Here is a 12,796-nt window from a genome sequence, read left to right as displayed (position 1 = left end):
ATGCGCTTATTTGGCATGGTTTAACTGGTTGACATGGTTTTCATATACTAAAATCGCGCCTTACTAAACCTACATATCATTTCAATAACTTGTTGGGAGCTGTTTTGTTGTATGCGTTTCGAGAATCTCCAAGCAGGCTCATTGTGTTTTATGCGTAATTCTACGGCATTGTGTTCGTCTTTTTTTGGTGCGTTTTTAACTACCTTCGCTTCTGGTGAAACGTTACCATGATAAAGCTATCATTCCAGGCCAGAAACGCAGTAGGATTGTAATAATTACCTTTTTGGTCTGTCTAAACTGTACTAATGCTTCTCATTCCCACGACACCCACAACCGAACACCTTACAATAACTATGTCAATTGTTTTGCTACTTGTATAAGCAAAGTACTTAATGAGCTGTGTGCGCACACGTCGGCACAGATTCTCACTCACATGCAGATAGGAAGGCGCTGGTACTGGCTGCACTATTCTATTAACATGGAGTTTTCAAGTCGTTTGGTGGTGGCCATCAGTGCCTTTCTGTTTCTGGTGCCACACGCATTATGTACTGGTACTGACGAAACTCCAAGCAACAAGTTTCGGGATCCAGCAATGACGCAGGATAAAGAGTGGGTTTTCATGGTTCTGTCTTTGTTTTTAGATTGCCATATGGAACAATGTGGGAAGTGTTTCATAAGGAACTTTAACACTTCTACTTCATTATTACAAAGTTTTGAAATCGAGAAATTATATTGTGGATAATGTTGTCATTTTGATAGACAGAGTACAGAAATTCATCATTCAGATGTCATAGTTGAGGTAGTAAATGTTTTTGTTATATTTTCATTAATAATGGGACTGATTAGCGTTTGAGAGACCTGGGCTGTGTACCCCTCCCCACACAGACGACCTGCCTTCCAACTCCGAATTAAAGCATGTCTATGGTTACAGAGCTAACTATATGACAATCTTATTTCACGTAGTCACCTGAAAGAACACGTCAAAGAGCTGACGGAAGAACAGATCAACGAGATGTCATCTGAAGAAAAGGAGTTCCACTTCTTCAAGTGAGTTAATTCTTTTAACCTTCACCCTGCTGCCTAACCCTATGAGAGGAGATGGTTTAGACACCTCTGGTTAGCAGAGAATAATGGGTATTAGACTTGGTTTATACATTCTCTCGCTGGCTGGGGTTAATGATCTCTTCCCCAAGGGCGGTAGGGGCTGTATTTTTAATCTTTAATTTTTTCTTCTTCTGTCATGTTTACCCAGGGTAGCCCTGCTCAGTGATTAACACTGCTTTACATAGGGGCCCTGTAGCCGTCGGGCCAGCCGCTAGGAGCGCGATTTAGTCAGGCTAGACATTGACATCAACTTATTATTATGTTTAGCCATACCTAGTATGGCTAAACATATTGTTTTTACTCATGTTTCTTCTTCTTCTTCTTCTTCTTCTTCTTCTTCTTCTCCTCCTGTCAAATCTTCAAATCGATTCATCTCTGTCATTTTTTGACCAAATGACCTGAAATTTGGTACAGAGGTAATGTAGGCAAAAACCAATGTGTGTTCTTTTCCTTTTTTTGATATTGACCTTAAAAGTGATTTTATTGAGGTTTTTAGGCTATTTTTAGCATATCTTGGCCTCCTGCGCCCTGGTATTTCAACCGAATGACCTGAAATTTGCTGTATATGTGGCTTGTACAAATATTTAAAGGACTACATTCCCATTTTTGGCATACATATATTCAAAACGATTTATTTTGGGCTTTCTTGACAATATTTGCCACTTCTGTCACTTTCAATACTACATATGACCTAAAGGTCATTGACCCCAAGTGCCTTGCACCTGGCCTTGCATGCCTGTGAGCCTTGCGACCACCTGATTGGTCAATTGGGTTAATCTAATTATCTTGCATTCCTGGCGCAGGTGTGCTAGTATTCATGCCAAATATGGTATGGGAATTCCTAGGACATGTGATTACATGGCTTTGTTCACTCTTTTTTTAACAAAGATACACATCTCCAGTTCCTATGTATTAAACCAAAATAATGTGAAATCTGGTATGTGTCTGCCTTGGTCATGTACACAGGCCCTCATTCAAATGTTTGGCATACAGCCTTTCAAAACGATTTTTTAAACAAAGAATTTTTTCGTTTCGTTATTTTCAACCCAAAGTACATTCAAACAAAGGGGTGTCACATTTTTATATTTCACCCATTCAAATATGTTGTTTTGGGTCATTTCCTTCTTCTCCTGTCAAATCTTCATATGTATACTATGGAAAACTTCATTCTTCCCTGGGGTTGATCTTTTTTCATTCAATTTTGAACTGGGTTGATTATGCGCAAGAGTGTAATTTTCAGCGGATATTTTTCGACTGGTTTACATGGAAATGGCACGGAATATCCCATTCTTGCAAGGGGAGGATTCTTTAATCATTTCTTTCAATTTTGAGCTGGAATGATTATGAAAAAGTCCATTTGTTAGCAGAAGTGTATTTGTTAATCAATAAGTGGATATGGTTGTGGACTGGTCCATATTGTGTTGAGGTGCTACTGGAAGACTCAATTTTGGACTGGGGTGATTCATTTTTTTAGTGCAAGTATTTTAGAATGGTCCATTGTTATTTTGGGAGAGTCCATTTTTTGCATGGCGAGGAGTATGGCTAAACATGCTGTATTTGCTCGCAAATGTTGCCTTTCTAGTATCTGTAGGGATTCGTACGCGTGATTAGATTGAACAATATGAAATCGTCGCCTCTCCACAGGACTCACGACAGTGATAAGGACTTGAAGTTGGACGGACTGGAGATACTGGCCGCCATCGAACATTCAACCCACTTTAACACGCATGAAGATAAAGATATGACGGAGTACTATGCAGGTACATACAGCACTTATGGAAACGAATATAGCATTTAAACAAACGTCACTACCAGTGGACTAGCCTCCTGCTGTAGTAGCCTGAGTACCAGCCCTTTTAGCTTCCGTCCGCTACCCAAGCTCCGCTACCGGCCGGTAGCGGAGCTTGGGTAGCGGACGGAAGCTAAAAGGGCTGGTACTCAGGCTACTGCTGTAGTACTTGCACAGCGGTGTGGATTTTGAACAAGCATTAACTCCCCCCATTTTGAACTTTGAATTTTCACCAAGCATCATGTACTATTCTGGGTTTTCTGTCCGCAACGTTCCGGCGTAAAGGAGTGTTTTATTACTGAACAAACTATTGAATGCACAGAGAAAATATTTGTTTGTCCCCTTAAATTGTTTCTTCTGTGCAGAATTAGTGGACAAGGTCCTGGCAGACGATGACACCGACGATGACGGCATGATCAGCTGGATTGAATACGTCATCGCCAGCAGAAGGCGCGAAGTCGAGGCTGAAGCCGCGCATGCGCGGAAACAAAAAGTGGCATGACGGAAACAACAAGAACAACAGGGGAACTAGATGCATTAATGCAATGCACTAGATGATGATAAATATGATACTTAGAACAAATTGATAGAATTTGAAATATATGGTACATGCAGCCAATGCTTACAATGATTAGTAGTGAAACATCTGAAAGCACATGTCCAAAACTGATGGATAGCGGTATATACATCTACATACGTGTGGCAGGTTATCATATAATTGCCGTTTTATGTACAACTTAAAATGAAAAACTGTGTAATTAGACTTTCCAAACCACCCTGAACGTTTTAAAAACCAAGTGATTGTCGAGGGACCAAGCATCTAAACGAACATAACACGGTAATTTCATGGGGAGGTGCTCTCTTACTTTAAGGAAGCGATGATCTTAAACAATTATTTTCTAAAAGAATTGTCGTTTGACGACGACGTTACTTGTGTGAAATAAAGCGGAATGACATTTCCGCCTTTTCTGTACAGCAGTTACGTACTTCGCCTTAAAGTCTGATGTTGTTGCCGAGAAATAGTTTTGTGGCTGTGTCTACGTTTATGAAATAAAGCGGCTATCTACCTATTTCAGGATAAATGTTTTACACGTTTGTACGTTCTTCCAGCGGTTCGTATTTTAGTTACCTTCCGAAGCAATGTCACTATGATAAGGCTAAGGACTGAAAGTGTGAATTGGTAATAAATGCCCTTTCCTCTGTCTGAACTGTTCTGATGCTTCTCATTCTCACGACATTCACAACCAGACACCTTACAATAACTATTTGCTGTCTATTGATATTGCTTTATTTACTCCTCGCGAAAACAATGTACTCTCGAGTGTGGAGAACACGTGGGTGCGAGCGTACAGCGGTTAAAGATTAACTTCGGCACAAATACTCACTCACATGAGGATAGTAGTAGTAACGCACTAGCAGCGCAAATCCTAAGCTATCAACATGGAGTTTTTACGTCGTTTGCTGGTGGTCATCAGTGCCTTTCTGTTTCTTGTGCCGATTGCATTATGCACTGGTACCGGCGATACTGCAAGCAATAGGTTTCGGGATCCAGCAATGACACAGGATAAACAGTAGGTTTTTTATGGTTTTATGGTCAGATAACCATATGGAATAATGTGGGAAGCGTCACATAAGGAACTAAACAGTCATTATTGCAAATTTTGAATTCTTACTGTGGATACAAAGACAATTCTATCATTTTGATATGTACGAATCTTTAACACTTTAACATATCTACGGCGTAAAGGTTTTCGTTATGTATTTTGTAATTTTCATTTACAACAGAACGGAACGAGAAGCCATGGTGTGAACGGACACAGCTGTGTGCCCCTCCATACAGACGACTTACTTTTCATATGGTTACAGAGCTAGCTAAGTTTTAGGAGAGCTTTTCTAATGATCATGAATAATCCGGTGATATTTTTCTATAGTCACCTAAAGGAGCACGTCCAAGAGCTGACGGAAGAACAGATTAACCAGATGTCACCCGAAGAAATGGAGTTCCACTTCTTCAAGTGAGTATATCCCTTTGAAGAAACCTCTGATAAATCAAAAATAAGAGCAGGCTGTAGAAAAACTTGAATTACTTACGCCAAGTTTGCATCATAGTCCCAGTGGAATGCCCTGCCTGGCACGGTTGTGACGGCTCCCACCGTTGAGTCGTTCCGTGCCAGGCTGGAGGCCTGCCCACCCTAGCTCGGGACCTCAACTCCCCTACTTTGCCCCTAATGAGGTTATTTGGGGGTACAGATGATGATGATGTTGATGATCTACGCCTGGTTAGATCAAATTACAGGAAACTTGTTCTTCTGTTTTCGTCGTTAACCACAGGTCTCACGACGGAGACAAGGACTTGAAGTTGGACGGACTGGAGATCATGGCCGCCATCGAACATTCAACCGACTATGGCCTCCCTCCTGACTACAACGAAATGATGGAGTACTTAATGGGTACAAACAGCACTTATGGGGCTAGCCCTCTGAAGTAGTGCTTTCGCAGCTGTGTGGCCCAAGGGCTATAGAACGGAGATGAGCACGGCAATACATACACCATATGATGTGGGAATGACTTGAACTACCTGACAAGCAGTACGGCTGGCTCTTAAACTAGCATAATCTCTTACAATGTTGTACATGTACTTCTGATTTTTCCCTGGTCAGCAAATGCACTGCCTAGTTTTTTCTGTGACATCTCTTGTGTAAATCAGTGTTTCCACAGATTTTCTTCACTCATTCAATGGAAATCGTAGTCCATTGAATACCTTTCTCTGGGGACAAAAAGTCGCAGAAGTCGGAGTTAGCGGCCACACGGGTCGGCCCTGGGGACTGTACTGTGCAGCTGTTCCCCCGGGATATATATAGAGCGTGTGGTCATCACCAGTCATCCCGTTATGTATAGGCGTGTTACTAAACCGGTGAATCCGTCATTCCTTATAGAACATACATACTAGTATGTGGAGTCGTATCATCGCAATAGTGCAATTAAACATCTTTTCCAGGGCGCCCAGAACTTTCTATAGACTATACCCATTTTTCCTGGTAGTCTGAGAACGCATTTTGCGCAATTCGACTCATTTTCATCGTAATGATGTAGGCCATTGTGACCAACGTTATGGAATAAATTGTATTTCGTAGACCTCATCGGTGATGTGAGAGCACTTTTAAACCGCCAACCGCGAATATTAATTAATGTACTAAACAGATTGTTTTGTCCCAGCCTGGCTCTGAACCCTGAATACCATCTGTGAAGAGGCGTTTGGGTTGTCTCGTTTTCCCCTCCCCCTCACCATACATATCACATTCCACTACTGTATCATAACAGGTCCATTATGGTGGTGTCATAGAAGGAGTGTCATAATACATTATGGGCAAGGCCCTTCCTGTTCGTATTAGTCAGCGCAGAACGTGGCATACTGGCAATCATATAGAGTTGCAAAGACAGTCGGCCAAAGTCACCGATTTTGCTGTAAATGGTTATTGCGGTCACAGTTGCTGACATGCGCTTATTTGGCATGGTTTAACTGGTTGACATGGTTTTCATATACTAAAATCGCGCCTTACTAAACCTACATATCATTTCAATAACTTGTTGGGAGCTGTTTTGTTGTATGCGTTTCGAGAATCTCCAAGCAGGCTCATTGTGTTTTATGCGTAATTCTACGGCATTGTGTTCGTCTTTTTTTGGTGCGTTTTTAACTACCTTCGCTTCTGGTGAAACGTTACCATGATAAAGCTATCATTCCAGGCCAGAAACGCAGTAGGATTGTAATAATTACCTTTTTGGTCTGTCTAAACTGTACTAATGCTTCTCATTCCCACGACACCCACAACCGAACACCTTACAATAACTATGTCAATTGTTTTGCTACTTGTATAAGCAAAGTACTTAATGAGCTGTGTGCGCACACGTCGGCACAGATTCTCACTCACATGCAGATAGGAAGGCGCTGGTACTGGCTGCACTATTCTATTAACATGGAGTTTTCAAGTCGTTTGGTGGTGGCCATCAGTGCCTTTCTGTTTCTGGTGCCACACGCATTATGTACTGGTACTGACGAAACTCCAAGCAACAAGTTTCGGGATCCAGCAATGACGCAGGATAAAGAGTGGGTTTTCATGGTTCTGTCTTTGTTTTTAGATTGCCATATGGAACAATGTGGGAAGTGTTTCATAAGGAACTTTAACACTTCTACTTCATTATTACAAAGTTTTGAAATCGAGAAATTATATTGTGGATAATGTTGTCATTTTGATAGACAGAGTACAGAAATTCATCATTCAGATGTCATAGTTGAGGTAGTAAATGTTTTTGTTATATTTTCATTAATAATGGGACTGATTAGCGTTTGAGAGACCTGGGCTGTGTACCCCTCCCCACACAGACGACCTGCCTTCCAACTCCGAATTAAAGCATGTCTATGGTTACAGAGCTAACTATATGACAATCTTATTTCACGTAGTCACCTGAAAGAACACGTCAAAGAGCTGACGGAAGAACAGATCAACGAGATGTCATCTGAAGAAAAGGAGTTCCACTTCTTCAAGTGAGTTAATTCTTTTAACCTTCACCCTGCTGCCTAACCCTATGAGAGGAGATGGTTTAGACACCTCTGGTTAGCAGAGAATAATGGGTATTAGACTTGGTTTATACATTCTCTCGCTGGCTGGGGTTAATGATCTCTTCCCCAAGGGCGGTAGGGGCTGTATTTTTAATCTTTAATTTTTTCTTCTTCTGTCATGTTTACCCAGGGTAGCCCTGCTCAGTGATTAACACTGCTTTACATAGGGGCCCTGTAGCCGTCGGGCCAGCCGCTAGGAGCGCGATTTAGTCAGGCTAGACATTGACATCAACTTATTATTATGTTTAGCCATACCTAGTATGGCTAAACATATTGTTTTTACTCATGTTTCTTCTTCTTCTTCTTCTTCTTCTTCTTCTTCTTCTCCTCCTGTCAAATCTTCAAATCGATTCATCTCTGTCATTTTTTGACCAAATGACCTGAAATTTGGTACAGAGGTAATGTAGGCAAAAACCAATGTGTGTTCTTTTCCTTTTTTTGATATTGACCTTAAAAGTGATTTTATTGAGGTTTTTAGGCTATTTTTAGCATATCTTGGCCTCCTGCGCCCTGGTATTTCAACCGAATGACCTGAAATTTGCTGTATATGTGGCTTGTACAAATATTTAAAGGACTACATTCCCATTTTTGGCATACATATATTCAAAACGATTTATTTTGGGCTTTCTTGACAATATTTGCCACTTCTGTCACTTTCAATACTACATATGACCTAAAGGTCATTGACCCCAAGTGCCTTGCACCTGGCCTTGCATGCCTGTGAGCCTTGCGACCACCTGATTGGTCAATTGGGTTAATCTAATTATCTTGCATTCCTGGCGCAGGTGTGCTAGTATTCATGCCAAATATGGTATGGGAATTCCTAGGACATGTGATTACATGGCTTTGTTCACTCTTTTTTTAACAAAGATACACATCTCCAGTTCCTATGTATTAAACCAAAATAATGTGAAATCTGGTATGTGTCTGCCTTGGTCATGTACACAGGCCCTCATTCAAATGTTTGGCATACAGCCTTTCAAAACGATTTTTTAAACAAAGAATTTTTTCGTTTCGTTATTTTCAACCCAAAGTACATTCAAACAAAGGGGTGTCACATTTTTATATTTCACCCATTCAAATATGTTGTTTTGGGTCATTTCCTTCTTCTCCTGTCAAATCTTCATATGTATACTATGGAAAACTTCATTCTTCCCTGGGGTTGATCTTTTTTCATTCAATTTTGAACTGGGTTGATTATGCGCAAGAGTGTAATTTTCAGCGGATATTTTTCGACTGGTTTACATGGAAATGGCACGGAATATCCCATTCTTGCAAGGGGAGGATTCTTTAATCATTTCTTTCAATTTTGAGCTGGAATGATTATGAAAAAGTCCATTTGTTAGCAGAAGTGTATTTGTTAATCAATAAGTGGATATGGTTGTGGACTGGTCCATATTGTGTTGAGGTGCTACTGGAAGACTCAATTTTGGACTGGGGTGATTCATTTTTTTAGTGCAAGTATTTTAGAATGGTCCATTGTTATTTTGGGAGAGTCCATTTTTTGCATGGCGAGGAGTATGGCTAAACATGCTGTATTTGCTCGCAAATGTTGCCTTTCTAGTATCTGTAGGGATTCGTACGCGTGATTAGATTGAACAATATGAAATCGTCGCCTCTCCACAGGACTCACGACAGTGATAAGGACTTGAAGTTGGACGGACTGGAGATACTGGCCGCCATCGAACATTCAACCCACTTTAACACGCATGAAGATAAAGATATGACGGAGTACTATGCAGGTACATACAGCACTTATGGAAACGAATATAGCATTTAAACAAACGTCACTACCAGTGGACTAGCCTCCTGCTGTAGTAGCCTGAGTACCAGCCCTTTTAGCTTCCGTCCGCTACCCAAGCTCCGCTACCGGCCGGTAGCGGAGCTTGGGTAGCGGACGGAAGCTAAAAGGGCTGGTACTCAGGCTACTGCTGTAGTACTTGCACAGCGGTGTGGATTTTGAACAAGCATTAACTCCCCCCATTTTGAACTTTGAATTTTCACCAAGCATCATGTACTATTCTGGGTTTTCTGTCCGCAACGTTCCGGCGTAAAGGAGTGTTTTATTACTGAACAAACTATTGAATGCACAGAGAAAATATTTGTTTGTCCCCTTAAATTGTTTCTTCTGTGCAGAATTAGTGGACAAGGTCCTGGCAGACGATGACACCGACGATGACGGCATGATCAGCTGGATTGAATACGTCATCGCCAGCAGAAGGCGCGAAGTCGAGGCTGAAGCCGCGCATGCGCGGAAACAAAAAGTGGCATGACGGAAACAACAAGAACAACAGGGGAACTAGATGCATTAATGCAATGCACTAGATGATGATAAATATGATACTTAGAACAAATTGATAGAATTTGAAATATATGGTACATGCAGCCAATGCTTACAATGATTAGTAGTGAAACATCTGAAAGCACATGTCCAAAACTGATGGATAGCGGTATATACATCTACATACGTGTGGCAGGTTATCATATAATTGCCGTTTTATGTACAACTTAAAATGAAAAACTGTGTAATTAGACTTTCCAAACCACCCTGAACGTTTTAAAAACCAAGTGATTGTCGAGGGACCAAGCATCTAAACGAACATAACACGGTAATTTCATGGGGAGGTGCTCTCTTACTTTAAGGAAGCGATGATCTTAAACAATTATTTTCTAAAAGAATTGTCGTTTGACGACGACGTTACTTGTGTGAAATAAAGCGGAATGACATTTCCGCCTTTTCTGTACAGCAGTTACGTACTTCGCCTTAAAGTCTGATGTTGTTGCCGAGAAATAGTTTTGTGGCTGTGTCTACGTTTATGAAATAAAGCGGCTATCTACCTATTTCAGGATAAATGTTTTACACGTTTGTACGTTCTTCCAGCGGTTCGTATTTTAGTTACCTTCCGAAGCAATGTCACTATGATAAGGCTAAGGACTGAAAGTGTGAATTGGTAATAAATGCCCTTTCCTCTGTCTGAACTGTTCTGATGCTTCTCATTCTCACGACATTCACAACCAGACACCTTACAATAACTATTTGCTGTCTATTGATATTGCTTTATTTACTCCTCGCGAAAACAATGTACTCTCGAGTGTGGAGAACACGTGGGTGCGAGCGTACAGCGGTTAAAGATTAACTTCGGCACAAATACTCACTCACATGAGGATAGTAGTAGTAACGCACTAGCAGCGCAAATCCTAAGCTATCAACATGGAGTTTTTACGTCGTTTGCTGGTGGTCATCAGTGCCTTTCTGTTTCTTGTGCCGATTGCATTATGCACTGGTACCGGCGATACTGCAAGCAATAGGTTTCGGGATCCAGCAATGACACAGGATAAACAGTAGGTTTTTTATGGTTTTATGGTCAGATAACCATATGGAATAATGTGGGAAGCGTCACATAAGGAACTAAACAGTCATTATTGCAAATTTTGAATTCTTACTGTGGATACAAAGACAATTCTATCATTTTGATATGTACGAATCTTTAACACTTTAACATATCTACGGCGTAAAGGTTTTCGTTATGTATTTTGTAATTTTCATTTACAACAGAACGGAACGAGAAGCCATGGTGTGAACGGACACAGCTGTGTGCCCCTCCATACAGACGACTTACTTTTCATATGGTTACAGAGCTAGCTAAGTTTTAGGAGAGCTTTTCTAATGATCATGAATAATCCGGTGATATTTTTCTATAGTCACCTAAAGGAGCACGTCCAAGAGCTGACGGAAGAACAGATTAACCAGATGTCACCCGAAGAAATGGAGTTCCACTTCTTCAAGTGAGTATATCCCTTTGAAGAAACCTCTGATAAATCAAAAATAAGAGCAGGCTGTAGAAAAACTTGAATTACTTACGCCAAGTTTGCATCATAGTCCCAGTGGAATGCCCTGCCTGGCACGGTTGTGACGGCTCCCACCGTTGAGTCGTTCCGTGCCAGGCTGGAGGCCTGCCCACCCTAGCTCGGGACCTCAACTCCCCTACTTTGCCCCTAATGAGGTTATTTGGGGGTACAGATGATGATGATGTTGATGATCTACGCCTGGTTAGATCAAATTACAGGAAACTTGTTCTTCTGTTTTCGTCGTTAACCACAGGTCTCACGACGGAGACAAGGACTTGAAGTTGGACGGACTGGAGATCATGGCCGCCATCGAACATTCAACCGACTATGGCCTCCCTCCTGACTACAACGAAATGATGGAGTACTTAATGGGTACAAACAGCACTTATGGGGCTAGCCCTCTGAAGTAGTGCTTTCGCAGCTGTGTGGCCCAAGGGCTATAGAACGGAGATGAGCACGGCAATACATACACCATATGATGTGGGAATGACTTGAACTACCTGACAAGCAGTACGGCTGGCTCTTAAACTAGCATAATCTCTTACAATGTTGTACATGTACTTCTGATTTTTCCCTGGTCAGCAAATGCACTGCCTAGTTTTTTCTGTGACATCTCTTGTGTAAATCAGTGTTTCCACAGATTTTCTTCACTCATTCAATGGAAATCGTAGTCCCAATTTTTTTGTTTCTACTGCGTAGGTTTGGTGGACAAGATCCTGGAGGACGATGACTCCGACGATGACGGCATGATCAGCTGGATTGAATACGTCATCGCCAGGAAAAGGCGCGAAGTCATGGCTGAAGCTGCGCGGAAACAAAAAGAGGCGGAAATGAAACAACAGGGGAATTAGATATACAAGTGCAATTAGCAAGATGAAGAAAACTTGAAAATTAATGGAATAAGATATATATGGCACGTACAGCTGTTTATAGCCACACATGTATCTAAAAGCACCTGTAAAGAAATGTCAAAGTCTCAACTTTTAGGTACAACTTTAAAGGAAGAAACAGTGTAATTATACTTTCCGAACCGCTTTGAAAGTTGAAAAGGAAATCATCGAGGGGCCAATCATCTGAACGAAAATAACAAGGTAATTTTAAGGTGAAGCGCTCCCCTTTGATAGCGCTGATCTTGAAGAATCCTTTTCTAGAGGATTTGTCGTTTGATCATAAGCTTAGCTGTGTGTAATATAATGGAATGATATTCCCTCTTATCTATATAACAGTTGCATTGAAAACTTATCATGCTGTTGCCATAGTAATCGTTTTGTGGGTGTGTGTACGTTTATGAACTGAAGTGGCTATATACTAGTATCTAACATAGAGGAACTAATAAAACCGCTTAAGATACTATGTCCACTTGGCATCCGGATGAGACTATCTTACAAAACGCAATAAAAATCTTGATAACCTTGTTTATGTTGTTGTTGATATGA

General features: G+C 41.1%; 3 protein-coding genes across 4 annotated transcripts; all 3 read left to right on the top strand.

The window, feature by feature from the left end:
* Window positions 1–376: 376 nt before the first annotated feature.
* Window positions 377–4,101, top strand: LOC136444406 (multiple coagulation factor deficiency protein 2 homolog). The gene is made up of 4 exons (XM_066441951.1): window positions 377–609; window positions 964–1,047; window positions 2,749–2,864; window positions 3,259–4,101. Exons 1-4 carry the CDS (start codon window positions 434–436, stop codon window positions 3,393–3,395), a joined length of 513 nt encoding a protein of 170 aa, XP_066298048.1. The 5' UTR covers window positions 377–433; the 3' UTR covers window positions 3,396–4,101.
* A 163-nt stretch (window positions 4,102–4,264) lies between these two features.
* On the top strand, window positions 4,265–5,410 carry LOC136444415 (multiple coagulation factor deficiency protein 2 homolog). The gene is made up of 3 exons (XM_066441964.1): window positions 4,265–4,464; window positions 4,825–4,908; window positions 5,225–5,410. Exons 1-3 carry the CDS (start codon window positions 4,334–4,336, stop codon window positions 5,379–5,381), a joined length of 372 nt encoding a protein of 123 aa, XP_066298061.1. The 5' UTR covers window positions 4,265–4,333; the 3' UTR covers window positions 5,382–5,410.
* A 1,354-nt stretch (window positions 5,411–6,764) lies between these two features.
* Window positions 6,765–12,775, top strand: LOC136444323 (multiple coagulation factor deficiency protein 2 homolog). 2 transcript variants are annotated; one of them, XR_010757247.1, is made up of 7 exons: window positions 6,765–6,998; window positions 7,353–7,436; window positions 9,138–9,253; window positions 9,648–10,853; window positions 11,214–11,297; window positions 11,614–11,732; window positions 12,060–12,775. XR_010757247.1 is itself a non-coding variant. In XM_066441837.1 (4 exons), exons 1-4 carry the CDS (start codon window positions 10,723–10,725, stop codon window positions 12,209–12,211), a joined length of 486 nt encoding a protein of 161 aa, XP_066297934.1. In that variant the 5' UTR covers window positions 10,658–10,722; the 3' UTR covers window positions 12,212–12,775. The 2 variants fall into 2 exon arrangements, 1 of the variants encoding a protein (XP_066297934.1); XM_066441837.1 differs by lacking the exons at window positions 6,765–6,998; window positions 7,353–7,436; window positions 9,138–9,253 and having other exon boundaries at window positions 10,658–10,853.
* Window positions 12,776–12,796: the final 21 nt, after the last annotated feature.

This window comes from Branchiostoma lanceolatum, chromosome 1 (genome assembly GCF_035083965.1).
Source record: "Branchiostoma lanceolatum isolate klBraLanc5 chromosome 1, klBraLanc5.hap2, whole genome shotgun sequence".
Lineage (NCBI taxonomy): Eukaryota > Metazoa > Chordata > Leptocardii > Amphioxiformes > Branchiostomatidae > Branchiostoma > Branchiostoma lanceolatum.
The sequence above is the reverse complement of the archived record's forward strand: the minus strand, read 5'-3'. Positions and strand labels throughout refer to the sequence as shown.

Bases quoted from the DNA above. Each gene is read 5' to 3' on its own strand.
- LOC136444406 (XM_066441951.1), top strand. From the start codon at position 434: ATGCAGATAGGAAGGCGCTGGTACTGGCTGCACTATTCTATTAACATG. The intron at 1,048-2,748 runs GTGAGTTAATTC...GCCTCTCCACAG, and splicing joins AAGGAGTTCCACTTCTTCAA to GACTCACGACAGTGATAAGG. The intron at 2,865-3,258 runs GTACATACAGCA...TCTTCTGTGCAG, and splicing joins TATGACGGAGTACTATGCAG to AATTAGTGGACAAGGTCCTG.
- LOC136444415 (XM_066441964.1), top strand. From the start codon at position 4,334: ATGGAGTTTTTACGTCGTTTGCTGGTGGTCATCAGTGCCTTTCTGTTT. The intron at 4,465-4,824 runs GTAGGTTTTTTA...ATTTTTCTATAG, and splicing joins GCAATGACACAGGATAAACA to TCACCTAAAGGAGCACGTCC. The intron at 4,909-5,224 runs GTGAGTATATCC...CGTTAACCACAG, and splicing joins ATGGAGTTCCACTTCTTCAA to GTCTCACGACGGAGACAAGG.
- LOC136444323 (XM_066441837.1), top strand. From the start codon at position 10,723: ATGGAGTTTTTACGTCGTTTGCTGGTGGTCATCAGTGCCTTTCTGTTT. The intron at 10,854-11,213 runs GTAGGTTTTTTA...ATTTTTCTATAG, and splicing joins GCAATGACACAGGATAAACA to TCACCTAAAGGAGCACGTCC. The intron at 11,298-11,613 runs GTGAGTATATCC...CGTTAACCACAG, and splicing joins ATGGAGTTCCACTTCTTCAA to GTCTCACGACGGAGACAAGG.